The sequence below is a fragment of the Terrapene carolina genome, unplaced genomic scaffold, assembly GCF_002925995.2.
Source record: "Terrapene carolina triunguis isolate 2854851 unplaced genomic scaffold, T_m_triunguis-2.0 Scaffold112, whole genome shotgun sequence".
NCBI classification, from domain to species: domain Eukaryota; kingdom Metazoa; phylum Chordata; order Testudines; family Emydidae; genus Terrapene; species Terrapene triunguis.
In genome coordinates, this window is record NW_020664463.1 from 1,372,522 (window position 1) to 1,386,859 (window position 14,338).

General features: G+C 37.5%; 1 protein-coding gene across 1 annotated transcript in view; it reads right to left on the reverse strand.

Annotated features, from left to right (window-relative positions):
- The window catches only part of EPS8 (epidermal growth factor receptor pathway substrate 8), a 203,782-nt gene that overhangs the window by 77,073 nt on the left and 112,371 nt on the right, over positions 1–14,338 (reverse strand). The window contains exons 2-3 of the mRNA XM_026652262.1: positions 7,483–7,573; positions 6,113–6,186 (exon numbers count right to left, since the gene is read on the reverse strand). Coding sequence (XP_026508047.1) covers positions 6,113–6,186; positions 7,483–7,544 — 136 coding nt within the window. The 5' untranslated portion in view covers positions 7,545–7,573. The remainder of the gene's footprint in view (positions 1–6,112; positions 6,187–7,482; positions 7,574–14,338) is intronic.

Sequence of the window (14,338 nt, forward strand, 5' to 3'; positions counted from 1 at the left end):
AGAAATGAAAGCCTCTTCTGTCCATCACTAATCTCAAATCCACCCACATGGTTCCTATTTTTTTCATAAATGAAAATTCCATATCTGAAATTATCTATTGTGTTTGAAATAAAAACTCAGGAAGATCCAGCACTTCAAGACAAAGAAAAATTCTACATTTGTAGATAATTACGCTGATTCTGCTACACTTCTTAGTTTAAAATGAATGGATGATAATACAGAGCTGGGAAGACAGCCAGAAGAGTAAAGCTGTGTCCTAGTCACATAAAAAATGTTCTATAAAATGAAACTTTGATCAACATTTTTCTTACTGGGTTTTCTTACCTACTTCCTAATGTTCTAATTATGTGTGATTTGTTTGTCCAGGGAGTGCATACAGGATGCAGAAATTCCTGTTTAAAAAGGATCACTAAGGAATTTAATATTAAAATAAACAGGAACTGTACTTGAGTTATGTTAAAAGAGGCATAGAAATGCAGGACTGGAAGGGACCTCAAGGAGTCATCCCGATCAGCTCCCTGTACTGAGGCAGGACCAACTAAACCTAGACAATCCCTGACAGGTGTTTATCTAACCTGTTCTTACAAGCCTCCAGTGACAGAGATTCCACAGCTCCCCTTGGAAGCCTATTCCAGAACTTAACTACCCTTATAGTAAGAAAGGGTTTCCTAATAGCTAACCTAAATCTTCGTAGCTGAAGATTAAGCCATTACTACTTGTCCTCAGTGCCGGCTCCAGGGTTTTGGCCACCCCAAGCAGCCAAAAAAAAAAAAAAAAGCCGCGAAAGTGATCTGCGGCTGCACTTCGGAGGAAGGTCCTTCGCGCCGAGCGGGAGTGAGGGACCGTCCACCGAATTGCCGCTGAATAGCTGGACCTGCCGCTCCTCTCCGGAGTGGCCGCCATAAGCGCCTGCTTGCCAAGCTGGTGCCTGGAGCCGGCCCTGCTTGTCCTACCTTTAGTGAACATGAAGAACTATTGATCACCATCCTCTTTATAACAACCCTTAACATATTGGACAGTTAACAGGTCCTCCCTCAGTTTTCTTTTCTCAAGACTAAACATACCCAGATTTTTTAACCTTTCCTCATAGGTCAGCTTTTCTCAATCTTTTATCATTTTTGTTCCTCTCCTCCAGACTTTCTTCAGTTTAACCACATCTTTCCTAAAGGGTGGCACCTAGAATTGGACACAATACTCCAGCTGAGGCCTCACCAGTGCCAAGCAAAGCAGGACAATTGCCTCCCATGTCTTACATACAACACTCCTATTGATAACATGGTAACTTTTTTTTTGTAACTGTACCACATTGGTGATGCATATTCTGTTTGTGATCCCAGATTTTTTTCAGCAGTACTACTACTAGCCAGTTATTTCCCAACCTGTAATTGTGCATTTGAGTTTTCATGCTTAACTGTAGTGCTTTGCACCTGTCTTTATTGAACTTCACCTTGCTGATTTCAGACCTATTTTCGAATTTCTCAAGGTCGTTTTAAATTCTAGTCCTATCTTCCAAAGTGCTTGCAACCCCTCCCAGCTTTATGTCATTCGAATTTTATAAGCACACTGATCACTCCATTACCCAATCATTAATGAAAATACTGAACAGTACCAAATCCACCACTGACCCATGTAGAACCCACTAGACACGTCCTTCCAGTTTGACACTGAATCATTGATAACTACTCTTTGAGAACAATCTTTCAACCAGTTGTGCACCCTCCTTATAGTAATTTCACTTAGACCACATTTCCTTAGTTTGCTTATAGGAACATCACGAGGGGCTGTGTCAAAATCCTTACTAAAATTGAGATAAATCACATCTTCAGCTTCCCCCTCATCCACTAGGCCAGTAACCCTGTCAAAGAAGGAAGTTAGGGGTTTGGAATGATTTGTTCTTGACAAATTGATGCTGGCAATTCCTTATAATCCTATGATCCTCTGTGAGTTTATACATTGATTGTTTAATAATTTGTTCCAGTATCTTTCCAGGTATGGAAGTTAGGCTGAATGGTCCATAATTCCTGAGGTCCTCTTTGTTCCCCTTTTTAAAGGCATGTACTATGTTTGCCCTTCTTCAGTCCTTTGGGACCTCACCCATCCTTCAAGAATTCTCGAAGGTAATTGCTAAGCGTTCCAAGCTTGCTTCAGCTAGTTCCTTACCTACTCTAGGATAAAATTCATCAAGCCCTGGTGACTTGAATCCAACTTCATTTCACTTCTTGACTCCTTTTCCTGTTTCTGCTCGTGGGGTTGGAGATGTCTAAAATTCTACACCGTCTCTTCCACTTGATGGTACGGGTTTGTGTGTCTTGGAGTTTCAGTCCCTTTGTCTTCAAACATCTCTTAACAGAGCCTTTCCATCCTATCCTTGTTCTTCCACTTCTTTTCTTGTTGTCCTTTTCTCCCCAGGCTCTCTTTGCTGGTCGTTCTTCTCCCATTCTTATTAGCCGACTGAAAAGTGCACTCTGCAGCCTATCACAGAGTTCATCTTCCCCCTAATTTCCATGTACACACTGTCTATCATCCACTTGTCTATCATTCTCCTCACTATATTATTTTCTGTTACCTATACCTTGTTTTCTTTCATCTCTGTAAAACCCTCCATTTTCAACCCATAAAGCAGGCAGGGATAAACACATGCAGCATATGCTTTTCCTTCCATTTTGTTACATATTGTCAGTCCCACAATACTTCTGTCACATTTTTCACTGCTGCCCAGCCACACTGGATGGTTCTTCAACTATCCAGATCTCTCTCCTATGCAAGTGTACTTCCCTAGTGTACACACTTTTTCTTCTGATTCAGCTTCTCTCCTGCAACTTCAATCAACAGCTCTTCTTTCACCTTCCTTACTTGCATTAACTTCAGTTTTCTTTGAGTTTGTCCTCAAACACAGACGTGTACTCCGATATCATATTGACCAATGTCTCGTTGCTGTCAACTTATGTAAATATTCTTTAGCCTGTTCTTTCACTATTTTGGCTTGCATTCCTTCCCCCTTGTTAATATTGTGTTGAGTAGCTGGTCACCAGTAACACTTTTAGTGAAGACTGACGCAAAACAAGTATTAAACACCTCAGCCTTTTTGATGCCACCAGTTACCTCTCCTTCCATACTGAATAGAGGACCTGCACCTTCCTTCTCCTACATGCCTAATGTATTTAAATAACCTCCTCTTATTGCTTTTTATGTCAGTTGCTAGGTGTAACTCATTTTGTGCCTGAGCCTTTCTGATTTTGTCCCTGCATGCTTCTACTATTTTTTGTTCTCCTCCTTCACGATTTGTCAATGTTTCTATTCTTTGTAGGATTCCTTTTGGATTTTCAGATCATTAAAGAGCTCTGCTGGAGCCATAATGTCCTCTTCCTATCTTTCCTTCGCAACATAACAGTTTGCTGTTCTACCTTTAAAACTGTTTTATTGAAGCTCTCCGAACTTCTTTATCCCTTAGATTTTCTTCCCTTGGAGCTTACCTATAAATACTCTGAGTTTGTTGAAGTTTGTTTTGGAAGTCCATTGTCCTTATTCTGCTGTTCTGACTCCTTCCTTTCCTTAGAATTATGGAATTTATCATTTCATGATGACTTTCACTCAAATTGCCTTCCACCTACAGACTCACTAGCTATTTTGCCCTGTTGGTCAGAATCAAGTCTGAAATGGCTGTCTGCTGGTTCTGCCATTTTCTAAAACAAAAAGTTGTCCATAATATATTACAATAACTTGTTGGAAAATTTTTATTTTGTTGTATTATTTTTTCCAACAGATGTCAAGGTAGTTAAATTCCCCCATGGCTACCAGGGCTTGTGTTTTGGATATTTTTGTTGTTTGTTCTAGAAATGCCATATCCTCCTCGTCTTCCTGATCTGATCATCTGTAGTAGACTCCTACCATGAGGTCACCTCTATTTTTCCCCCCTTTTATCTTTACCCAGAGACTTTCAACTGGTCTGCCTCAAACCTCCTTCTGGACGTCAGAACAAGTTAAGAGACATTTGTTTTAAGTTTTACACAGTGTTGAGATCATTGTACCTCTACTCAACATTTAAATAGTACATTTAATTCTACATTTAGAACATAACAGGCAGATGGTCCCTTGTTAAGGTGACATCTGAGAGAGGCACATGCAACAATTAAACTCTATCCATCTGCGTAAGGAGAATGGAGGGAGATGTGATGGCCCTGCCATGATGTAATCCTGGGGTAACAAAAGAGCTTTTAGTATTTTAAATCTTATGCTTACACTAGTACATGAAACACAGCATCCGAACTGATTCTGGGCAATGACTTATGTTTAATCCTATAGACACAAGACAGGTATAACTATAAATGGCTCCTCCTCCATTTACCCTGGTAGCCAACGTTCTAACATTTTATAGGAAAAATGTTTCTATGAATCATGTGTAGAAACAGAGAGCTGGAAGAAAACCCTATATTATCAATACCATAGGGCCTCTTTTCAGGGCTAAGTTAAACAGTACGCAACTGAGATTTTTTTTCTCAGTGTATAGTACCAAGCAATTGAATAGTGTGTCTCAGAAAAACTATATCCCCAAAATTTTTTCAGAATTGCTGTAAATTAGTTATGTAGCTAGTATGTTTTGATTTTACCTTCCTGAAAGAGTAATAGGAAATTCAAAGGGCTAGGGCAAGACTTCACACCCTGAAATCCAAACAGTGAGGTCAATTGTAGACAACCACCTCCACCCCACCCTTAGCACATAAGGAGAACTTTAGGCAAATTGTGTATAACACCACAAAGTTAAGGGGGCACTTAGATACCAAAGTGATAGTCACCTTCAAAATACGTAAGATAGCACTGGGTAGCACGGCATAACAGGTACCCAGGTATAGCACGGAGTTGTCATAGCTCTTTAAAAAGTAGAAAGTATTCCTGGCTTTTTATATAAAGAAACTAATCCTGGTTGGTCTCTGACTTTTCTGTTACCCCATGGGGTCAAAGATGGAAATGACCAGCTTGCTATGGAAGGACGTGTCTACGCAGCATTGTCTACAAATATGCTTTATCCTCACATACTGTGGGTTTGACAATGGAGATGGATAACAGGGATCATGTGAGAAAGCCTGAAAGAGATCTTCTCAACTTAATAAGAAAGCACTCAGTTAAAAGCTGTTCATTTTTTCATTCCACTCTTGGTCATGCTTCCTCAAGTCTCCATACTGGTTTACCATTGATCCATTTATTAACAAAGAATAAACTTCTTTAAGTAGAACACAGCAGTCAAACATATTCAATGCCAATGCCTTATAGAACAATGCAAAAGGTATAATGATCTAGGATTCCTTATTAGCAGCTGTAAAAATTCATCTATTTTTTCTTGAAAGAAAGCATTTATTCAGGGTAGGCAATGCCAGTGCCCTGAAATATATACTGCTTTAGGGATCAGGCAGTTCTTGGCAGAGAGTTTTCTACCTAACATACAGGTGGGGGAAAAAACAAGACACAGAAAGACTAGTTGACTTGTTCACAAAGTTACAAAGCTCAGGGAATAGAATCCCAGGGTCCAGACTCCCATCCCCCAACTCTAACCACTAAACCATAATCCAAAGGAGGCAGATTTGAGCCTGTTAACCTTGACAGAGAGTTTCTTTATATACCCCATGGTAGTTAGTTCCAATAAATAGTAATAACACTTTTCTTCAGCATCTTCCATCCAAAGAATAGAAAGACCTTTCCAAGCAGTAATGAATTATTCCTACCACCACCTCTGAAAAGCAGATACATATTCTTTCCGTTTTGCAAATGGGGAAACCGAGAAACAGAAAGGTTAAGTGGCCACACAAAGTTTATAGCACAGCTGGGAATAGGCTCCAGATCTCCTGATTCCTTCTCATGTGCCTTGGCCACAAGACTATTCTTCAACTCATTATTGCAATAAATACTGTAAGAATGGTGACTTGTTAAAAGGTAAGCAGTTAGAAGCCTACTTTATATTAGGAACAAAACTTATTCTTTAGCACAGTTAGTTTTAACTCAGATACAAATCAATTTCATATATCTACACACACACACACACACACACACACACACACTTGCAACACTTAAAAAGTCACTGTTTAAATGACAGATTCAGTATCTATTAAGCAAGGCTTACCATAAATAGCCTTTGCACTTGCTTTCGAACTTTGTTCCCTCTCCGCCTGAGCAAACGTTGGCGAACCATATCCACTAGAAGAAAAGGTGTGTGGTTAGTCTATAGATTTATTTGGTATCTTTTGCTAAAAGTATCTGAGCTTTGTAAAAATTTTCAAATACATATACCACATATGTATACAACAGTATTTCCCGCAGGGGCAATGAGAATGAACACCCCACCTCATGTACATACATAACCTCACATGATTTACTTAGATTGTAAGCTCTTTGGGGCAGGGATCATCTTTTTGTTCTGTGCTGGTACAGTGCCTAGCACAACGGGGTCCTGGTCCGTGACTGAGGCTCCTAGGTACTACCACAACAACACATAATAATAAAATTGATTCATAATTTCATAGATTTGAAGACCAGAAAGGACCACTGTGATCAGCTAGTCTGTCTTCCTGCGTTACTCAGGTCATAGAACTTCCCCAAAACAATTTCTGATTGCACTAGAGCACATCTTTCAGAAAAACCATGATAAATACCAGATTTTTTTTTTATTTTGGTGGGATTTTACCTTTTGTTCTATGCTTAACTCACTACTGCTTCTGTCTTATAAAAGAGACAGAAAAAAAAAAGAGTATCTGAGTGCCCAAGGCTAAAAGGAAAGGGTAAGCAATGTCCTCACTGTGTAAAAACAAGAATTAATTATATGTGGCCTCAACTTAAAGAAGGAACAACATTGGAAGTATTGATAATGTAAATTCCATCCCCATAGAAACATAGGCTGTCTTGTCCAGGTTAGATAAGACTATGTTAGTGGTATAGCAAGCCTTATACTCTGCAATATCCTATGTCTCAGAAAAAGGTAGCTGGCAGCCAACAACCAATAACATAGAACGTTAATTGTACAGTACTGTCCATAGGGAAAAATTATTTTCTGACCCGTGTAAAGATCAGTTTAGGCTTTGAAAAATGAGATTAACACTTGGGTTCAGCATCGACCTAACCATTTCACTTTCCAGACAAACTAGTATGACAGCTTTAAGAAAATAAATATCTTATTGCCACTATGACATATCTCCATGTTGCAGACAGCCTGAAGAGATTATTCAACAATACAGATTTAAAATTATAATCACCAATACTAATCGAAAAATGATATATATTGATGTCATTTGTCACTTTGGTTACGTAGTACAGAAACTCAAACTTCCCTGACAGAAACTCTGCATATTTTTTCAGGAGACAAATTAAACAAACTTTTCAAGATTTTGATTATTACTACTCTCAACATCTGAAACTTAAATACAAACGGAAAAAATATAAAACTTTTTTGGGGTGTGCAGGGGGCAGGTAACAGAGAGAGTGAGGGAAGAGACTTACTTTATTTGAGAAGAGTAACTTCCATATACACTAGGAGGGGTATTTGAAATATGTCCATTCATTCTGGTCTTCACTCACTCAGGGGAATAATCTAGAGAAGAAAAAACCAACAACATATGAAATTAATGTATTGTACAATATATAGGTTTGTTATGGATGTAAAAACACTTGGAAAAATATGGTACATTTCAAATTAGGAAGGAAAAGGAACCAATAAGTTAGATTATTTTTTGCAGTGGTATAGCACCTCGGGCTGCCAGTCATGGACTAGGACCCCTTTGTGCTAGGCACTGTCCAAACATAGAACAGCGTAGCTAAATTAACAGCATTTATTTTGATTTAATATTCTTTTGTAAAGACTTCTCAAATAAAGGAAAGTAGTTGACAAAAACAGTGATATTTAAACTTAAGAAAAATTCTACTACTTTTTCTAAAAGGCTAGCTGGCTTAGTCAATATGCTTCATTTCAAACCAAAAAAACACTGAATTGAAATTTTTTTTAAAGTTAATAGCTATATAGTTCTATTTATAAAATGTATCAGCCAAATAGCTACATCACTTCTACTTAGAATTAAACAATGTCATCATCTAAGGAGACATGTTTAAAAACTGTGAGGTTTAAAATCCATTGGAGGGAACATTCTGAAAGTTTAAATTTAAAGGGAGTTAGATAAAACACAGTTGTTTGTGTCAGAGATAACAGTTCTAAAGCAGTAGGCCTACACTGGCTGGAAGGCTGTAAACCCCTTTAATTTGGGTACGCCTTCACTAGCAACATTAAAGCACTGCCGCAGCAGCGCTTTAATGTGTCTGTGTAGTCGCGGCACCAGTGCTGGAAGAGAGCTCTCCCAGCGCTGTAAAAAACCCACCCCCATGAGAGGCGTAGCTCCCAGCGCTGGTGCACGTTCTACAGTGGCGCTTTACAGTGCTGAAACTTGGGGGTGTTTTTTCACACCCCTGAGCGAGAAAGTTTCAGCACTGTAAAGTGGCAGTGTAGACAAGGCCTTAAATGTATCCTTTCAAGTCAAAATTGAGACTGAAATAACACTGGATTTCATGATCCTATAAACACAGAGAAATCATCATACAAAGTATTAGGAAGGATATTCTACCATTTGCACATGAAGGATTTATATTAATTTGAAAACTTTCAATATATCAATGGATAGGTAAGAAAAACAGACCCCTTGATCTTTGGGAAACAGCCAAAACAAGTACTGATTATGCAAATGCTACTAAAAGGAAACAGACCATTCCTTAGGAATATGGGAATTGCCATACCAATACTGAATATATGGCTCCATCTATATCAGTATCTTGTATTTGAAAGTTAATGTTTTAGAAGAAGGCAAAAACCCCATTTCCACAGTAAGCATAATTTGCTTTACTATACCATATGGAAAATTACTTCCAAGCACACCTTGCAATCAGGTTATACCTTGAAGCACTAAGGATCGCTAATCCTTATTTTTTTATATAGTTAGTGAAACTGCTCCTGATATTTTATTCAGACAAATGTCTAATCTTTTATTGACACTTCATATGAAGTTTTCCTTAATATCCTGAAGCACTGAGTTCCGTAGATTAGTTATATATTGTGTAAAAAGAACTCACTTCTATCCATTTTAGATTTGCTGCCTTTCATTTTTAATTGTCCTCTCTCCTCCTTGTTTTATGAGGTAAAGGAAGCAATTGACTGACCTACACGACTCATTAGTTTGTATCTGCATAGTATCTTCCAATTACCCTTGTTTCATTCAAAACAAATTTTATTTAGACCAAATTGGATCAATTTCTGATCTCAGTTACACCTGTGAAAACTCATTCCATTCAATGGATTGCACCTACTGGTCCTTACTCTTCTTAATCTCTCCCTATATGAAATCCCACTGTAACTGTAGCAACTTTCATCATCATTCTCAGATAATTTGCTGTCTCTGCTAGATCCTGTTTGAAATGAGGCTATCAAAGCTAAACACAGTATTGAACATTAGAACAGACCATTACATGTAAATAGATAAAAGAATGAAACAGTATCTCTCTTATTTTCTCTATATTTTGTCATATAGGTTAAAGTAAACACTATTTTTTCCTCTTTTAAACCTTGAGCAGTGTTCCACACTGAGATGTTCACAACAGCTAGAACTTTTTCCTGAAAATGGACAATTCAGACCCCAACAGTGTGTTTCACTTTTTTAAAGTGTTCTTTCTAGAGTGCATTACCTTGCACTTGTCTATAATTAATTCTGCTTGCTATAGTGGAGTGTTATGTAATTAATTAGTAATTAAAACCTTTAAGGGTCTCAAAATCATCTCTATACTTGACTCAGTTAAAACACTGTGTGCTCTCAGCAAAATTTACTACTATGCTATTTACTCTTTTTTCCCCAGATCAATAAATAGACTGAACACTACTACATCTAGTACAGATCCCTAGGTCATGCTACTATTAACCCCTTTCCACACTGGGAATTGGCCATTTAATTCTTTCACACTGCTTCCCATCTCTTAGCCATTGGTCTGGCCCTTTCCTCTGTGTGTTTAAGTGTTTTATTTGCAATGAACTTTTAAAGGCTCCCCTCCAAACCCAATCTAAAGTAAGGCCAATCGTTCATTTTTGGGATCTTTAGGTTCACTTAAAAAGAAATCTGTATAACATTCCAGTCCTCTGGGATACTGAGGATTGCATTTAATGAGAAATGGCTTATTTTTACTAATTCAGCAACTATATTAATCTTCAGATTCTTCAGAGATTTCTGATGAATACTTGCTTTATACTGATAACCTCTACTTACTCAAATGAGGGGGAGAAATGAATATTTTCAGTAAAAGCAAAATCATATATAAGGACTACTATAATGAATCTATAAAGTTAGCATCACAGATGGAAAATGAAGTCAAAGCTGGAACAGGAGTAATTGTTTAAACACATTTACAACAAAAACAAAGCAGATTAAGTTAGTACAGATGAAAATAAACATTTTGGCTAAACCTTTGTCTAACTTACCTACCGTTAAAACTTTTTAAAACTTTATATTTAAACAAATTTAAAACTGAATGGTGGTGAAAAATCTAGTCAGAACTGATCCTCTGAAAGCCATTACTATCCCAGAATTTTCAGTTAGATGCACCACTAGGAAAAATAATGAAGAAAATTACATTTTTTTAAATGTTCCTTAATTACTGGATTTTAGACAACTTGCAAGATTACAAATATCACAAGTTAGTTACTCAATAGTTTTGAATGAGAAGTGATTACTAGTTACACATTTTATCTTCCCTTTGCAATTTTCTGATATTAAAACTTCATATGCTTTTGAAATTAAATGGAGAATACTTCGGAAGCCATCATTATAAATACATACTAAAGACCCATTTCACTCCTTGGACCAAGAGAGTTCAGAAGCTAAACCAAAACAAAACTAAACCACTTAGGAGTATGTTTTATCTGACACTTAGAAAATAGTACCAAAAAGCTGCTATTGATTACCAAAACTATATTTTTTCAATTTGCTTTTTAAGCTCAATGTTCTAAAGTCACATTGTTTATCAAATTTACTTTTTTTTTTTTTTAATCTGGGGGTTTTAAAAATAGTTTTTAAAAACAACACTTATTTCAGAGTAACTGCATAATGCACAGAGGGAATTTTTTAAAAATGCAGCATACAAGCACTAAACACTTGACTATAACGTGTAGTGCATTAGTTTGTTAATATTCACTAATGAGATTGCCTCAGCTATTTTTTTTTAAGCTCTAAATGCTCGTTCAGTCTCTGAAAACTAGTTCTATAGCAAGTCAAGTAGTAAACATTGTTAAGCCACTGAGATCCCAGAATCTAATAATAACTCTACTTCCTGTTTAATTTTTCCTCTCACTCAGCTCAACAGGTCTCACTCAAATAAGTTGGTGTTACTGGCTTTAGATAATTTAAAGATAAACATCTTTAAAAAAATAACTGTGATCCCTGCTTCTAAAGAGATTTTAAACAACAACAATTTACTTATGAAAGCATTTTTTTTTTGTATCTTTATTTCTGTTTGAAGGAATTATTTCACTTTCCTACCCCTCTGAGAAATGCGTATTACAAGGAGTAAAACACTAACTAAAAGTCAAGTGACACTATAGTTTTAAAAAAGAAAATTAATACAATTTTAAAATAAACAAAAAAAAAGTTACCTCGAACAGAGTTTTCTACCCTGAAAAGGGAGAAGTGGCAGAGACTGAATGAAGTCCATTGGGGACTTCACTTTTGTTATCAGTTTCACATGGAAGGCACCCAGATAGTACAGCAATGGGCAGTAGTATAAAACCTAAGACCGTGTTACACACAGTTTGTCTTCTATTTAATTATTGCAGATAGAAGTGTGATTTTTCTTTCCTTTTTTTTTTAAATTTTAAATGGAAAAACAGTTAAGTTGGTACAACCCTAGTGTGGAAGAAGCTCTACCAGTACAAAGGTGCCTTACGCTGGTATAGCTTAGTCTGCTGAGTTTACAGGAATAAGCCCACACCGTCTAATTGCATTTGAACAGGCTGGGGGAGGATGTTGTACCACTTTCAACACACTGGTATAATGAAAGCAGTACAATGTGTGCGACGTAAACAATAAGAGATAAATAGATAAGTGGATAGATGAAGTGATAGATGCTTTGCCAACCATAATGAAATTATGCTGCCATTTGATTTGCTATATATTCAGGCTAGATATTGTATGACCGTCATATGACATCAAAGAGTTTTATGTAATAATTAAGTCCATGAGCTTACCATAAAATCAAGGTCAGAAAGGGGACTGATCTTTTTTCAAAATGCAATGTTGTCTAGTAGTTACAGTGGGCGACATATTCAAGAGACAGAGTTCTCTTCTATTCACTATGTGACCATGAACGAATAACTTAACCTTACTATGCTCCATCAGTAACATAGGAGTAATACTCATCCATCTTTATGAAGTATCTTGAGATCCGCTGACGAGAAGGGCTTTATAAGTGCAATGTATTAGTATTAATATAAAGAATACTTCACCCTAGTGGTAACTAAAAAGGGAGAAGAAAATGCAAAGATACTATAGGAAGACAGATAATGGGAAACACTAAGGGTACGTCTACACTACCCGCCAATCCGGCGGGTAGTGATCGATCCATCAGGGATCGATTTATCGCATCTAGTGTAGACATGATAAATCGATCCCTGATCACTCTGCTGTCGACTCCTGTACTCCACCGCGGCGAGAGGCAGAAGCGGAGTCGATGGGGGAGTGGCGGCAGTCGACCCCGCGCTGCGAGGACACGAGGTAAGTTGACCTAAGATACCTCAACTTCAGCTACGCTTTTCTCATAGCTGAAGTTGCATATCTTAAGTCGATCCCCCCCCAGTGTAGACCAGGCCTAAGTGCAGTCACCCAAAATCTGCACCAAGTTGAAAGGGAACTATGTGTTGAGCACAGGACACCTGCCAACTAAAGAATATTTTACTCAAGGTGTTTGGATCAATGTTGTCCAATTAGCAACAGAAAAATTCAAGATGGAGACTGCTGAGTTTTCAACTGCGGAAGAAAAAGTAACACACTAAAGAATTCAACTTCAGATTTCTTAGTGGTGCTAGGGTTATGGGCAGTTGCTGCACTCTAGAACGGATTAAAGCCTCCCGACAGAGAGCATTGTTAAGAAAGAAAAAAGGTCATGCTTGCAAGATAATACTAGCTAAAAAAAATATTTCAGAAATGGTCTGCCTTTGATCTGCTAGTATGGAAAGGGGAATTCTCCAGCTGTAAAACTATTAAAGAAAAGCCTCTAACAATTAGGGAATGGATATCTTGAGAATGGCCAATCATCAGAACTCTAAGTCATAGGACAACTATGAAATTTCATTGCGTATCTTGGAGAAAATTACCTCTGGTGACACCATATGGCATGATCATCTTCGGTGGCGCATAGTGCAGAAAGGGTTTGCATCAGGTCACTAATTCACATATGGAGAATTTACAGTGTAAGATAGTCAGACATGCCCAAGAGAAAATTCCTAGCACCTCATTATGAACTAAATTATCCATGTCTGATAAATCCTATATTAGTACTTTTATTACATGATTTTATACACTTGTTTTGTTTGACACCCTCCTTGTTAAGTTAAAACATGGCTTCATAAATGAAAACACTGCAAAGCCATTGAAAATTAACATTGTCAGAACCATGTGAGTTCTGCATGCTTTTCATCTTAACCAAATTCACCCATGTTACTCTTCCCTGCCCCCCCTCAACCACTCTTGATTTTCTATTAAGTCCCCACATCAGCAAACCACCCCTATTCATCAAAGGACATGATTAACTTTAACATGTGCCAAGTCCTGTTGACTTAAGCGCTTTGATGAATAAAAATAAGCTTAAGAACATGCTTATGTATTTTACAGAACTGGAGTCTAAATACTACGTTGACACTACATTACAACTACGTTAGTAACACCCCTATTCAGAGCATGACTTCTTCCCAAAGGGCCTAATGCTGAAAGCTGCTGAGTGCCCTCAACTCTCACTGAAGCTCGACAACCTCTAGAAAAGGACACTTTAAAATGTTCCATTTTTTAAAAAAAAGCCTTAGTATACTTAGTTTGTGGGTTAAGGTAAGTGCCTCAGTTTTTCTGAGATAATTCATCCAGCCAGTGAAAATGTATCTTGAAATACATAATGCTGGTATTTACCCTTTACAAAGGACTTTTCTGCTACTAGCAAGGATCAATGACTGAATACAAAAAGTAGGGCAGCAACACGGCTTCTTAAAGTCATCACAGATCAAAAGCCAATTCCTCATTCTGGTTACTTCTTCCTTGTCTCTTCTCTCACCCGCAATTATTTCCAG